This window comes from Moschus berezovskii, chromosome 7, assembly GCF_049115385.1.
Source record: "Moschus berezovskii isolate FMDL1 chromosome 7, NW_MosBer_1.0, whole genome shotgun sequence".
Classification (NCBI taxonomy): Eukaryota; Metazoa; Chordata; class Mammalia; order Artiodactyla; family Moschidae; genus Moschus; species Moschus berezovskii.
This window is the reverse complement of record NC_142466.1, coordinates 58,412,619-58,425,612: the sequence shown is the minus strand read 5'-3', so window position 1 is coordinate 58,425,612 and position 12,994 is coordinate 58,412,619. Positions and strand designations below refer to the sequence as shown.

General features: G+C 38.6%; 1 protein-coding gene across 2 annotated transcripts in view; it reads right to left on the bottom strand.

Moving 5' to 3' along the window:
- The window catches only part of OSTF1 (osteoclast stimulating factor 1), a 68,523-nt gene that overhangs the window by 20,417 nt on the left and 35,112 nt on the right, over positions 1 to 12,994 (bottom strand). For both annotated transcript variants that reach the window (XM_055426901.2, XM_055426900.2), the window contains exons 2-3: positions 10,232 to 10,278; positions 2,487 to 2,537 (exon numbers count right to left, since the gene is read on the bottom strand). In XM_055426901.2, the coding sequence (XP_055282876.1) occupies positions 2,487 to 2,537; positions 10,232 to 10,278 (98 nt within the window). The remainder of the gene's footprint in view (positions 1 to 2,486; positions 2,538 to 10,231; positions 10,279 to 12,994) is intronic.

The window sequence follows — 12,994 nt, the reverse complement described above, 5'->3', positions numbered from 1 at the left end:
TTTAAGATCTCCTTATTTTACTTTTGGGTTTTTTTTTGGTAACTTTTTAATCATTAAAAAAACACAAACCTGTACCAAAGCAGAAGGAATCATATAAGGAACCTACACATACCCATTTCTTAACTGAATGAATTATTTACTCATAGCCAACAGTTTTGTGTATTACCTCACTTACAACTCCCCTCCCCTTCAGATTATTCTGAAATAAATTCTAGACATCATATTCTTTATTTGTAAATATTTCAATATCAGTCTCTGAAAGATAAGGACTTTCTTAAAGACATAATGATAATACCATTATCACAGCTTAGAGATTTTTTCAACAATTCCTTAATATCATCAAATATGTACAGTATTCAAAATTTCTGATATGTCTCATAATAAAGGCCACACAATATGACTGGATGATTTGCCTCTTAAGTCTCTTTTAGTCTATATTTTCCCCCTTCACTTATTTTTCTTTCACTCCTTCACAATATACTTGTTGAAGAAAACAATCTGTTCCAAAGAGTTTCAAATAGTCTGGATTTTGCATGTTGCGTCCCTTGTCATAAAAAAAAATGTGTTCCTTTGCACCCTGTATTGTTTATAAATTGGTCATTAGTTCTAAAGGCTTAATTAGATTCAGATTCAGCTTCAGCAATATTATTTCATCTGTAGCATTGATTCTTCCATCAGGAGACACTCAATGCCTGGGGGTCTCTCTATTTGTAGCGTTAGTAACCACTGAGGAGCATCTGTGTCCACTATTTCATAAGGGTTGCAAACGGTGACATTCTAATTCTATCATTCCTTCTTCATTTAAATAACGGAATAATAACATCATTTAAAGAGCATGCACTTGCATGCTCAGTGGCTAAGTTGTGTCTGATTCTTCACAAACCCGTGGACTGTAGCCCGGCAGGCTCTCCTGTTCATGAGATTCTCCAGGCATGCACTGAAATGGGTTGCCATTTCCTCCTCCAGGGGATCTTCCCAACCCAGGGATTGAACCCGTGTCTCCTGCACTGCAGGTGGATTTTTTACTTCTGAGCCACCAGGGAAGCCCTTAAATAACTAGTATATTACTTTAAAGACAAACTTTTCCTCATCAACTCTCACGTGACCCAGAGATAAAGTTCATAAAGAAAAGGCAGAACAAATACTGATTCTTCTCCTTAACAGCTGCCAGAATAAAAAGTTGGTTCCCTAGAATTCTCTCAGGTTGACCAATGATATTTAGTTTTGTTTTTAAGTACCATTAGGAGCTCATGAATTTAAATAGAGTAGATGTATTTCAATCCTTGGGATTGTTGCCCTAATTGCTCAAATTGTCCTATCTTTGACTAGTGGCAGCCTCTTCTATTTAGTTCTAGTGTTTTTCCAGTGTGACCATCATAGTCTTTGGTGGCTTCCTTGCTTTCTAATAGGAAGATGTCCTGGGCTCATCCTGTACCTCTGCTGCTCTCAACCTAGTACCAGACATTTTTCAAAAGAACTTTTTTCCTTTTAATGGGAAATATATTATTATCGGGATGGTCTTTTTTTTTTTTTTTTGGCCTATTCAAAGGACTGATTAAGAAATATTTTTGTTTCCTTTTAGGTAAAAAACAACACACTTTCAATTCAAATGTAGAGCTACTTAACTTCATTGATCTTGTATCTATCTGTATATCCTTTCTTGCGGACTGAAACTCCCAGTTTTCTACATCATTGACCTCATGACCCATTTGCTCTAAACTGCAACACTCATACAGCAATCACAGAATAACAATACCAACATTTCTCCAACAACACCATGATTAAAAACAGTCTCTAAGGTGGGGATGGCAGTTCTTTCTGTTCCTTATACTATTTGACTAGAGATGGTCACTTGGAGCAGCCCCTTTCTGTGTGCTGCGCCTCTCTGGGATACATTGACTAATTCTGCTTTCATTTTCAGGTACTGCTTTTTATCATTTGATTTGATAACTACACAAAAGTTTCACATGATTCCAAAGTATGCTCTCCAAAACAAGGTGTAATTTTTTTAAAAGTCTCTATTCCGTCTGTATATTTCCTCTATTCTATTTCCCTTTCCTTTCAGAGAGGAAACTATCTTTTAAAAATGTATAACTCTTCCTCTGACTTTTTATTTTAAATTGAGGAAAATAAGTATACGTATATCCTCTCATCCTTTCTTAGATAAGAAAAGGCACACTATCCACAATTTTTTCACCTTGCTGTTTTTCACTTAAATTACCCCATAATATTATATAGAGATATTCCTCACTCCTTTTTATGGCTGAATAATACTTTCTTTGTATATACTGCAAAGTTCATTCAACTATTTTCCTACTGATGGATATAAAGGTTACTTCCAGTCTTATGCTATCACAAATTGTGTTAAGTGAACTGACTTGGGTGTACGTATTTCTATAAAGCTGTACATGTAAATAATGTACTGAGAAATAGTCTTATATATCTTTAGTTCATGCATGGTATGAAAAAATATTAACTGGGCTTACCATGTCAGTAATGTAGATAATATCACCTTCTTCAAAGTACAATTCATCTGGCTAAAGAAAAAAAAAATTTTAAGCTTTACTCCATGCTATTTTTTTCATGAATTAGAACACAATCATGAAAATAATTACACGAATTCCAAATCCTAAAATATCCTTATAGACAGCATAGATTTTACATACTTAAATCTGCACATAAACCATATAACAAAACATTATTGACAAACTAACATAGGTATAAGATGAATCTTCCCATGAGAAGCTTCAAAGAATTAATATAACAAATAAGAATTCCCAACTTCACACACACATACACACACATATTATTTTCCTCCACAATAAAAGAAAGGCACTTTTATGCCAAAACAGGATTCTTAATAAAAGTTCCTTATTGTAAAAACTTCAAAAGGTGATATATATATTTTCATAAAAGGATCAATGTCTAGAATTAAAATCATGAAAAATAGCTAGAAGTTTGGCTCTCTCCTAAAGGATTAGGCTTCAAATCTAAACATTTTCATATCAACATCACTATCTACTTATTTTGAGAAAACCATTACCTTATCTCTTCATGCTCGGAAAGAATGAACATCTCATATATGAAAACAGTTAACACATAATTCAACCATTAATAAGGCTAAAGAGCTGAAAGATATGAAGCAGAAACTCAGTCTGGACCAGTTCTAAGGGGTTAATTGATTACATGGACAATATGTGCTTTTGGACCAACCAAACTCTTTGAATAAAGCCAGGCACTTTGATTAAACATCTTCTTTTTCCCATCAGTAGATAACATTTATCAGCATAACTTTATTAAATTAAATGATGTCTAGGGAGTTCCCTGGTCGTCCAGTGGTTAGGACTCAGTGCTTTCACTGCCATGGCCCAGGTTTCAATCCCTACTCAGGGAACTGCAAAACACACAACCAAAAAAAAAAAAAAAAAATTATACACACATATATATCTATTGAAAGCAAGTTTCATATATTGGGAAATTTTTACATTACCATATTGAGTGAAAAATGTAGGGCACAAAATTTCACACAAGATCAAAATTATGCATAAAATTTTATCATGAGCATGTACTACTTTCATCATTTTGGTGTGAAAAATATTTTTAAAAGGCTTTGATATTTCTGATTGTGGTTACTATTCCATACAAATAACAATTATGCTAGTGAAACAAATTTTATTTCACTCTTTCATTTTCCTTTTATCTCCTTTCTTAGCTGCAGACTTGGGTAGTAAATGTGACTCTGCACCAGTAGTTTATTTAGTATCAGAGATAATCTCTATTATTATTTTATTTTCCCTGAATATAAATGAATAGTATATCATGCTTTAAGCAACCACAATTCATAAATATTTAGATGCAATATGCATTCATATATAAAACACAGTAAACGATTAAGGAAACCAAAAAATGTCTGAGTTCCTCTAGAAAGCACTTCGTGAAACATTTGTTGATTTACACTTCGATCTGCAGAGACTAGACTTACACACAGTATATCTATGCAAAATCAGTTGAATCTATGTAGATCAATGACATACATTTTAAAATTACTGCAAATAGGCATTAGAAGAAAAAGAGTAAAGCCTTCTAAGATTTTCTCTAATCTTTCTCTAAAATGCTCTGACGATCTATGATCAATATTACAACCAACGTGTGACGGTAATAATAAGTAATTAGAGAAACCAGCTATTTACTTCATGAATTCCCTGCTGCAAACTGGCTTACTTGTCAGAGGCCAGAAAGGGAATTCACTTTCCACCACAGCATCCCCAGCAGGACACAGCGGCCACCCCTACAACAGTAAGGTTGGCCTTCGCTGACAGTATGAATAGACTCTCCTTTAGATGACAGTAAAGAATGGGAGGGGAGCAAAAAGCAGAATGTAAGGAAGTGAAGAAATCAGGGTATATGTGAAAACTTCGCATTTTTTTGGAGTAACTCTGAGTTTCTAAGAGTTGTGAAAGACTTCAATGTCTTGAATAGAAGTTAACCTTGCCCACTTATGTCTAATAATGAATCCTCCTCAATCAGTGCTTACGCTTGAGTGACAGAGTCATCTCTACCAACAGTTCTGACTTTCTAAAATCACAAAGGTCAAGTTTCCTAAATTTCCGCACTTAATAAGATCATTCACCCTTGAAACAAAAGGTACATTTTAAGAAAGAACCAAACAAATGACTTAGAAAGAAACAAAGAACACACAGTCACACACACACACACACACACACACACACACACACGAGTCCCTTAATTAGTCTTCATCATAAAAAGGGATAAAGCCTGGAAGAATGGGAGGTAAGCATTTAATGGGTACAGGGTTTTCCTTGGGGGTAACAAAAATATTTTGGAACTAGACAGAGGTGACAGCTCCCCAACACTGTGACTGTACTAATGTCACTGAATTGTTTATTTTAAAGTGGTTAATTTTATGTGAATTTTACTTCAATATTTTACATTATATGGTCTCAATTATTATCATTCATGGTTTGGTAAAATGCATGATTTGAAAAATGTCACCAAGTACAGTCATTTCAAAACTTCTCAGCGCTATTTCAGATTTTAAATTAATGAATGCTGTTCAGTAGCTGTGTCTGCCTCAGCCATGTATTAGATCAGACTTGTTTTTCAACTAAGGCAGCAACAACAGGCAGTCGATTTCAGTCAGGTAAAAAAAGTCTTGCTATTTTTCATCCAGAGAAAAGAGAATGGATGGTTTACTTTCTTTTTAATCAATAGCTCCCAGCACACGATGCTACTCTTTAGTAAGAGTAAAATATCTTCTTGCAAAGAAACTAGGAGTTGTTTTTCCTAACTGAGCTGAGGAGGTGCTCCACCAACTTCTTCAGACTGCTGGCAGTATAGACAACAAGGCAATTTCATGGTTTTAAAAGTTAGATTTTTATCTCCAATATTCATATTTTTCTATTAAGAAACCACTTGTGGGACACTTAATGTAAACTGTTCAATAAGGATCTACTTTTAAATTCCTGGCATCATATTCACGGAATATGATGGAAAAAGAGTGACACAATCAAGTAAGCACTTCTCTATTTCTAGTTTGTTCTTTGGTTTTTAACCATATTCTTTTTTTCCTCTCTCCTTGAAAAACCACAAGGTATTAGAACAAGTTACTTGTCGGCCACTGGGATGTTATGGGGAGGAGTACAAACTTGGTAATGTATATCCTTGTTCCTGTTCCATATATTCTTGGTAACATATAATTCTCAAGGCATTAATTTTCTTGGTTTATGTAAATATATATTTTATGAAAATTTTTGGAAAGACTGTGACATCCTTTTGATACTTTTCACTTTTGTCAATCCGGAATCCTGGGAATTAATAAAAGAAAAAAAATCAAATTCACTACAGATGCTTTAGTTTAGCACTTTATAGTACTACCATGTGCCAGGCACTGATCTGGACACTTATAATCTAACCAGTAACATTGTGAAGTCAGTGCTATTCTTATCATCACATTAGAACTGAGAAGCTTGTCCACGGCCATACAGCAGGTACAGAGTAGACACTGAACTTGAATCATGACAGGCAGATTCTGGAGTCCCTGTCCTTCATTGCCACCTCTGCTTTCTGTCATACCTGAGTCTTGCATAGCCATTACTGGTTGCCATGGTGTCATGACCAGGATAAAAGGCAATGGCTGTGGAAATTATCTGCTGTTTCTCCCTACCCTACCCCAACATAATGCAATACAGCAAAACCAACAGCAGTACCTTATACTTGCAAAGCATACTTAATCTCATTTGATCCTTACAACAATCCATTAAGGCAGGGCTGGGTCATGGGTATAATCTCCATCTCACAACCAGGCTCAGAGAGGTTCAAGAACTTGCCACAAATCACACAGTTTGTGAGTGGTAGGGCTGGGCTCCTACTTTAGCTTTTGGAATCCCACTCTAGGGCTCCTTCCACTACAGATAGTGCTGTAAACCTAGAGGAGCTCAGCAAGCACTGTATGATAGAGGTGGGTGCTACTGGTTTCCTTGCAGAAGTCAACATAAATCCAGCACACAGGAAATGCTGCTCTCTCTGCATCAGTGCAACTTTACACTGGTCTATCCAGTCTTGCAGGACCTCTATATGGTGGTTTATTAGACTGAGGGTTGGGCAAGAAATGAGAACCAAACAAGGCTGGGATAGTGACAGGACTACCTTACCTTCGAGCAAGACAGAGAAGAAATAGATTGGCCAGAAGAACAGGGAGCAACAAGCTTCCAGTGTCCTACTTGTTCCTGGTTCACCAGGAAAGTTGGGCATTGCTGTGCCTACTCCTGAGAGGAGCACAATGGCAAAAAACTGGACCCAGGTCTTCCTGGGGTGCTGCACATGTCAGCAATGGTCTCACAGCTCAGCCCTTCCAACTTGCTTTGTCTCAGTGACTTTCAGGTGAGTTTAGGATGTACTGGGCATACACTGATCCCACTAGAGAAGATAGCTACTTGGTCTCAGGGGAGAGAGACCAACCTGAGTTTGTCCAACAGAAACTCTCATTCAGAAAATGAATGTAAGACTAACCTAATTCTGGGATGATGTTCAAAATATTGAACAACTGGTAAAGCATGGGCACTTAATCAGCCAGCCCCTAAGAACTAGGGGCTACTTGCTCAGCCAGATGCCTCCCCATTAACATCTGGATTGAGGGGAGATGGAGAGGAGCAGAGTGTGGGGCCAGCAGGGCATGGGGTAGTCATTAATCACCATCTAGTACATACAGAATGAATTAGCAGCACTGCTCTATAGTCCAGGATCCTTGGGACCATGGATATTAAAAATAGCATTTTAAATGGGGAATATTTAAAGAACTTAATGAGTTAGGGACTTCCTTGGTGATCCAGTGGCTAAGACGCCACACTTCCAATGTAGGGGCACATGTTCAATCCCTGGTTGGGGAAGTTCAGCAGGCTGTGTGGTATGGCCAAAAACAAAGACCCTAATGAATTAAATGGTCTTCCCATATGGCACTAGTGGTAAAGAACCCACTTGCCAATGTAGAAGATGTAAAAGATGCAAGTTCGATCCCTGGGTTGGGAAGATTCCCTGGAGGAGGGCAACCCATTCTAGTATTCTTGCCTGGAGAATCCCCATGGACAGAGGAACCTGGCAGGCTATGGAGTTGCATAGAGTTGGACACAACTTAGCATGCAATGAATTAAATGTCTATTTTCTCCTGTGCATTTGATAATAACTAAGACTTTTAAAAAGCAGTAGAGATTCTACCTTGGAGTAGAACTGGAGCTGAATTAAAGTAATCAATGTATCAACCAATCAAAAATATGTGTTAAGACAGCTGGAGAGCTGGACCATAAAGAAGGCTAAGTGCCAAAGAACTGATGCTTTTTTCAAACTGTGGTGCTGAAGAAGACTCCTGAGTGTTTCCTGGACAGAAAGGAAATCAAACCAGTCCATCCTAAAGGAAATCAACCCTGAATATTCATTAGAAGGACTGATGCTGAAGCTGAAGCTCCAATACTCTGGCCATCTGATGTTAAGAGCTGACTCACTGGAAAAGACCCTGATGCTGGTAAAGATTGAGGGCAAGAGAAGAAAGGGGAGACAGAGAATGAGATGGCTGAATGGCATCACCGACTCAATGGATATGAGTTTGAGCAAACTCCAGGCTTTGAAAGACAGAGAAGCCTGGCGTGCTGCAGTCCATGGGGTCACAAAGAGTTGGACATGTTTTAGTGACTGAACAAGAGTCTATGAATATAGAAATCACTACTCTTTCTAATAGTAACAATGACTCCTTAATAGTAATAGCAGTTTTACACAATAATATCACTTAATTCTCACTAAAATCCTATGAAATTATTATTATTACTTTCACTTTACAGGAAAGTACACTGAAGCACAAAAGTTAGGTAATTTCTGAATTTAACAGGTCACACAGCTGTTAAAAGAGGCAGAGTGGGTCCTAAAGCTACTGGCAGCTTGAAATCCCTGTGTTCTCCACCCTAGACATTGTGCTGGTGAGCAGAATTTCAAGCCAAGTGTAAAATTCAGAGCAGGGAGAGACATCCCACTCCACTGGGGCATGATCAGAAAGTCTTAATGGAAGAGGAAGGGTGTAATCAGAGTTTAAAGAGGTGCACAGCCATAAGTCTAGAACAAGGTCAGAGGTGAGTTCTCAGTTCAGTTCGGTCACTCAGTCGTGTCCGACTCTTTGCAACCCCATGAATCACAGCACGCCAGGCCTCCCTGTCCATCACCAACTCCCGGAGTTCACTCAAACTCATGTCCATCGAGTCGGTGATGCCATCCAGCCATCTCATTCTCTGTCGTCCCCTTCTCCTCCTGCCCCCAATCCCTTCCAGCATCAGAGTCTTTTCCAGTGAGTCAACTCGTCACATGAAGTGGCCAAAGTATTGCAGTTTCATCAGTCCTTCCAATGAACACCCAGGATTGATCTCCTTTAGAATGGACTGGTTGGATATCCTTGCAGTACAAGGGACTCTCAAGAGTCTTCTCCAACACCACAGTTCAAAAGCATCGATTCTTCGGCGATCAGCTTTCTTCACAGTCCAACTCTCACATCCATACATGACCACGGGAAAAACCATAGCCTTGACTAGACGGACCTTGGTTGGCAAAGTAATGTCTCTGCTTTTTAATATGCTATCTAGGTTGGTCATAACTTTCCTTCCAAGGAGCAAGCGTCTTTTAATTTCATGGCTGCAATCAGCATCCGCAGTGATTTTGGAGCCCAAAAAAATAAAGTCTGACACTGTTTCCATTGTTTCCCCATCTATTTCCCATGAAGTGATGGGACCAGATGCCATGATCTTCGTTTTCTGAATGTTGAGCTTCAAGCCAAACTTTTCACTCTCCTCTTTCACTTTCATCAAGAGGCTTCCTAGTTCCTCTTCACTTTCTGCCATAAGGGTAGTGTCATCTGCATATCTGAGGTTATTGATATTTCTCCCAGCAATCTTGATTCCAGCTTGTGCTTCTTCACGCCCAGCGTTCCTCACGATGTACTCTGCATATAAGTTAAATAAGCAGGGTGACAATATACAACCTTGACGTACTCCTTTTCCTATTTGGAAGCAGTCTGTTGTTCCATGTCCAGTTCTAACTGTTGCTTCCTGACCTGCATACAGGTTTCTCAAGAGGCAGGTCAGGTGGTCTGGGATTCCCATCTCTTTCAGAATTTTCCACAGTTTATTGTGATCCACACAGTCAAAGGCTTTGGCATAGTCAATGAAGCAGAAATAGATGTTTTTCTGGAACTCTCTTGCTTTCTCCATGATCCAGAGGATGTTGGCAATTTGATCTCTGGTAACTCTGCCTTTTCTGAAACCTGCTTGAACATCTGGAAGTTCACGGTTCACATATTGCTGAAGCCTGGCTTGGAGAATTTTGAGCATGACTTAACTAGCATGGAGGTGAGTTCTACTGCGCACCAAATCTAGACTGGAATGATTCATCAAGAGGAAGGAGCAGAGGACAGGAGGACTTGGAATGGGGCTGAACCACATGGGACTCTGTCCATAGTCAACTGAAGGGTTGAAGCAGGTCATGGCCATTTAGGACAAAAGGAAGTATCTAAATGAAATCACCTTCGGTTTTTGTATCTTTTTTTTTTTTGGTCATACCCTGTGGCATGCAGGATTCCCTGACCAGGGATCAAACTTGTGTCCCCTGCAGTGAAAACAGTCTTAACCACTGGATTGCCAGGGAAGTCCCTTTATGTCAGTATTGGGACCGATATACTTACGGTTCTGGGTTCAAACGTATAAAGAGCTCTGAACACTTTAACTTGCCCTAAAAGAAAGCAAACAAAAAATACATGATCAGTTTTTTCATTTCTAAATTTTCGGTGAATAGTATTTATTATCCTTTATATTCTTCAGAATTCCCTAACTAAAAGCCTCTTGAGAAATTATTTTGGAATTAAATGTTTTTTCTACATAGGAGGTATTTTCTTAAATATTTGTTAAATGAAAGTATGAATAAACACACACCTCTGGGGGGTGATTATGCTTCCCTCCCTCAAACAACAGGAGCTACCTAATTTTTTGTACTTAGCTTCTGTCCTATGTAAAGCCTCTCCAACCCAAAGATCTAAGTTTAAAAACTGAAAGGTAACGGTTTAACATAAGATATTTAATGAATGACATATTCTTAAATCAATGGCTTATGATTTTATATTTTCCAAGAGAAAAGAAAATACCAGGAAGAAAAAAACTACCTGTTGGAAAGATCTATGATTCCATTAAGTCCCATAACAGAGTGCAATCCACAAATGAATCATGTTCATGAGAACTATCCTCTGTTCTGCCAAGCCATGAACCCACCTGCCAATGCAGGAGATGCAAGAGACACATGTTTGGTACCTGGATGGGAAAGAACCCCTGGAGTAGGGCCTGGCAACCCACGCCAGTATTCCACGGGCAGAGGAGCCTGGCGGGCTACAGTCCAGGGGGCTGTAAAGAGTAGGACACAACTGAGCAACTGAGTACGTAACAAAACAGAACATATCCTCTGTTCTGCCAAGCCATCTCCCTTTTTATATGTCCCTTGGCTGCATTTCCATAATACCTGGTATCAGATATAACTGATGTGCAAGCCTGTCTCATGTGAGGGCAGGAACCCTGACCTGTTCAATCTCCTGGTACCTACCTAGCATATAGTATGAACTTAATAAATTCTTGCTAAATAAATGTATAAGAACAAATGCAAATAGTATAAGGAAAAGCCTACAAATATCAAAATCAAAGACCTACTTAAAATGTGGCAATAGTTCAGTTTCAGTACTGGAAGAGCCTTTAGAGAAAACCGCCTAGTCCAAGAGCACCATTAGAACAGCAGCTCCCATGGTGGGGCACAGAAAGACGACTTCAGAAATTACGTACATTTTAAAAAGAGATAACTAATAAGGACCACGGTGTGGCAGAGGGAACTCTCCTCAGTACTCTGTATAGGCCTACATGGGAAAAGAATCCAAAAACAAGTGGATATATATATATTTATAACAGATTCACTTTCTGTACCCCTGAAAGCAACACAACATTTAAATCAACCGCTGCTGCTGTTTAGTCATTCAGTCATGTCCAATTCTTTGTGACCTCATGGACTGTAACCTGCCAGGCTCCTCTGTCCATGGGATTTCCCAGGCAAGAATACTGGAGTGGGTTACCATTTCCTTCTCCAGGGGATCTTCTCCACCCAGGGATCAAACCTTTGCCTCCTGCTTGATAGGCAGATTCTTTACTACTAAGCCACCAGGGAAGCCCATAAATCAACTATATCCCAATAAAAAAAATTTTACAGTGGAATTTTGTACATTTTTATCTTGTTTTCATTCCTATTTGAACATGTTTTAAAATATAACAGCATGATATAGAATACATATAGGGTTTCCCTGGTGCCTCAGACAGTAAAGAATCTACCTGCAATGCAGGAGACGCCTGGGTCAGAAAGATCCCCTGGAGAAAGGAATGGCAACCCACTCCAGTATTCTTGCCTGGAGAATCCCATGGGCAGAGGAACCTGGCAGGCTACAGTCCATGGGGTCGCAAGAGTTGGACATGACTTAGAGACTAAACCAAAAATACATTATTGGAAGCAGTTAAAACCTTTCACTGATACAATATTAAGCATTATGAGGGCAAGTGTTTTATGCATGGCATGTCGAAGTACCTAGCACAATGCCTGGCACATAGGAGGCACTTAATAATTATTTATTGAAGGGATGAAGAATGGATGAATAAAAGAAAGGAACATGCACTCAGAAAGAAGTCTGAAAACCAGCAGATTAGAATAGCACTGTCTAATACATTTCTACATAATGATGGGAAAGCTCTCCATCTGTGCTACTCACACAGAGCTACTGAGCACATGAAATATGGCTAATGTGACTGAGGAACTGATTTTTACACATCATTGAATTTGAATTAAGTTAAACTGCCGCAAGTGGCTGGTGGCTAGCATCTTGAACAACACAAGTTTAGAACAAGAGAAAATGAGAAGTGATGTAATGTCCATCAAGAGGGGGCTACATAAATCAACTCCAATTCATCCACACGATAGAGTCATTTAAAAAGAATGCTGCAGACAGACTCACAGACACTGATGTGGCAAAAAGCCTATAAAATATTCAGTGAGAAAAAACAAGTTATAGAACAGTATGCCAAGTACCATCCATTTATGTTGACAACACACACACATCTTGATTGGAAACACCAATTATGGGAATCCTCACATTCTACTTTACACACATGGTTTAAATTCATTACTACTAATAAAAGTAGCATGTACCACTTTTATTATCAATGAACACAAAAAAGATGCTTTCACTGGAGGCACAGAGGTATGGAAATCACTCTTTCTTTTAAACACCTTAATACAGAAGAGCTGCTCAAATCCTCTATTACTTAGTGTGGCTGCAAAAAAAAAATTATTTTTGCAAACTGAATTCTAGTGCCACTTCCAGAAGCAAAAGTGAAAATTCTTTTTCATTTGGAGTTTGTTTTTCACT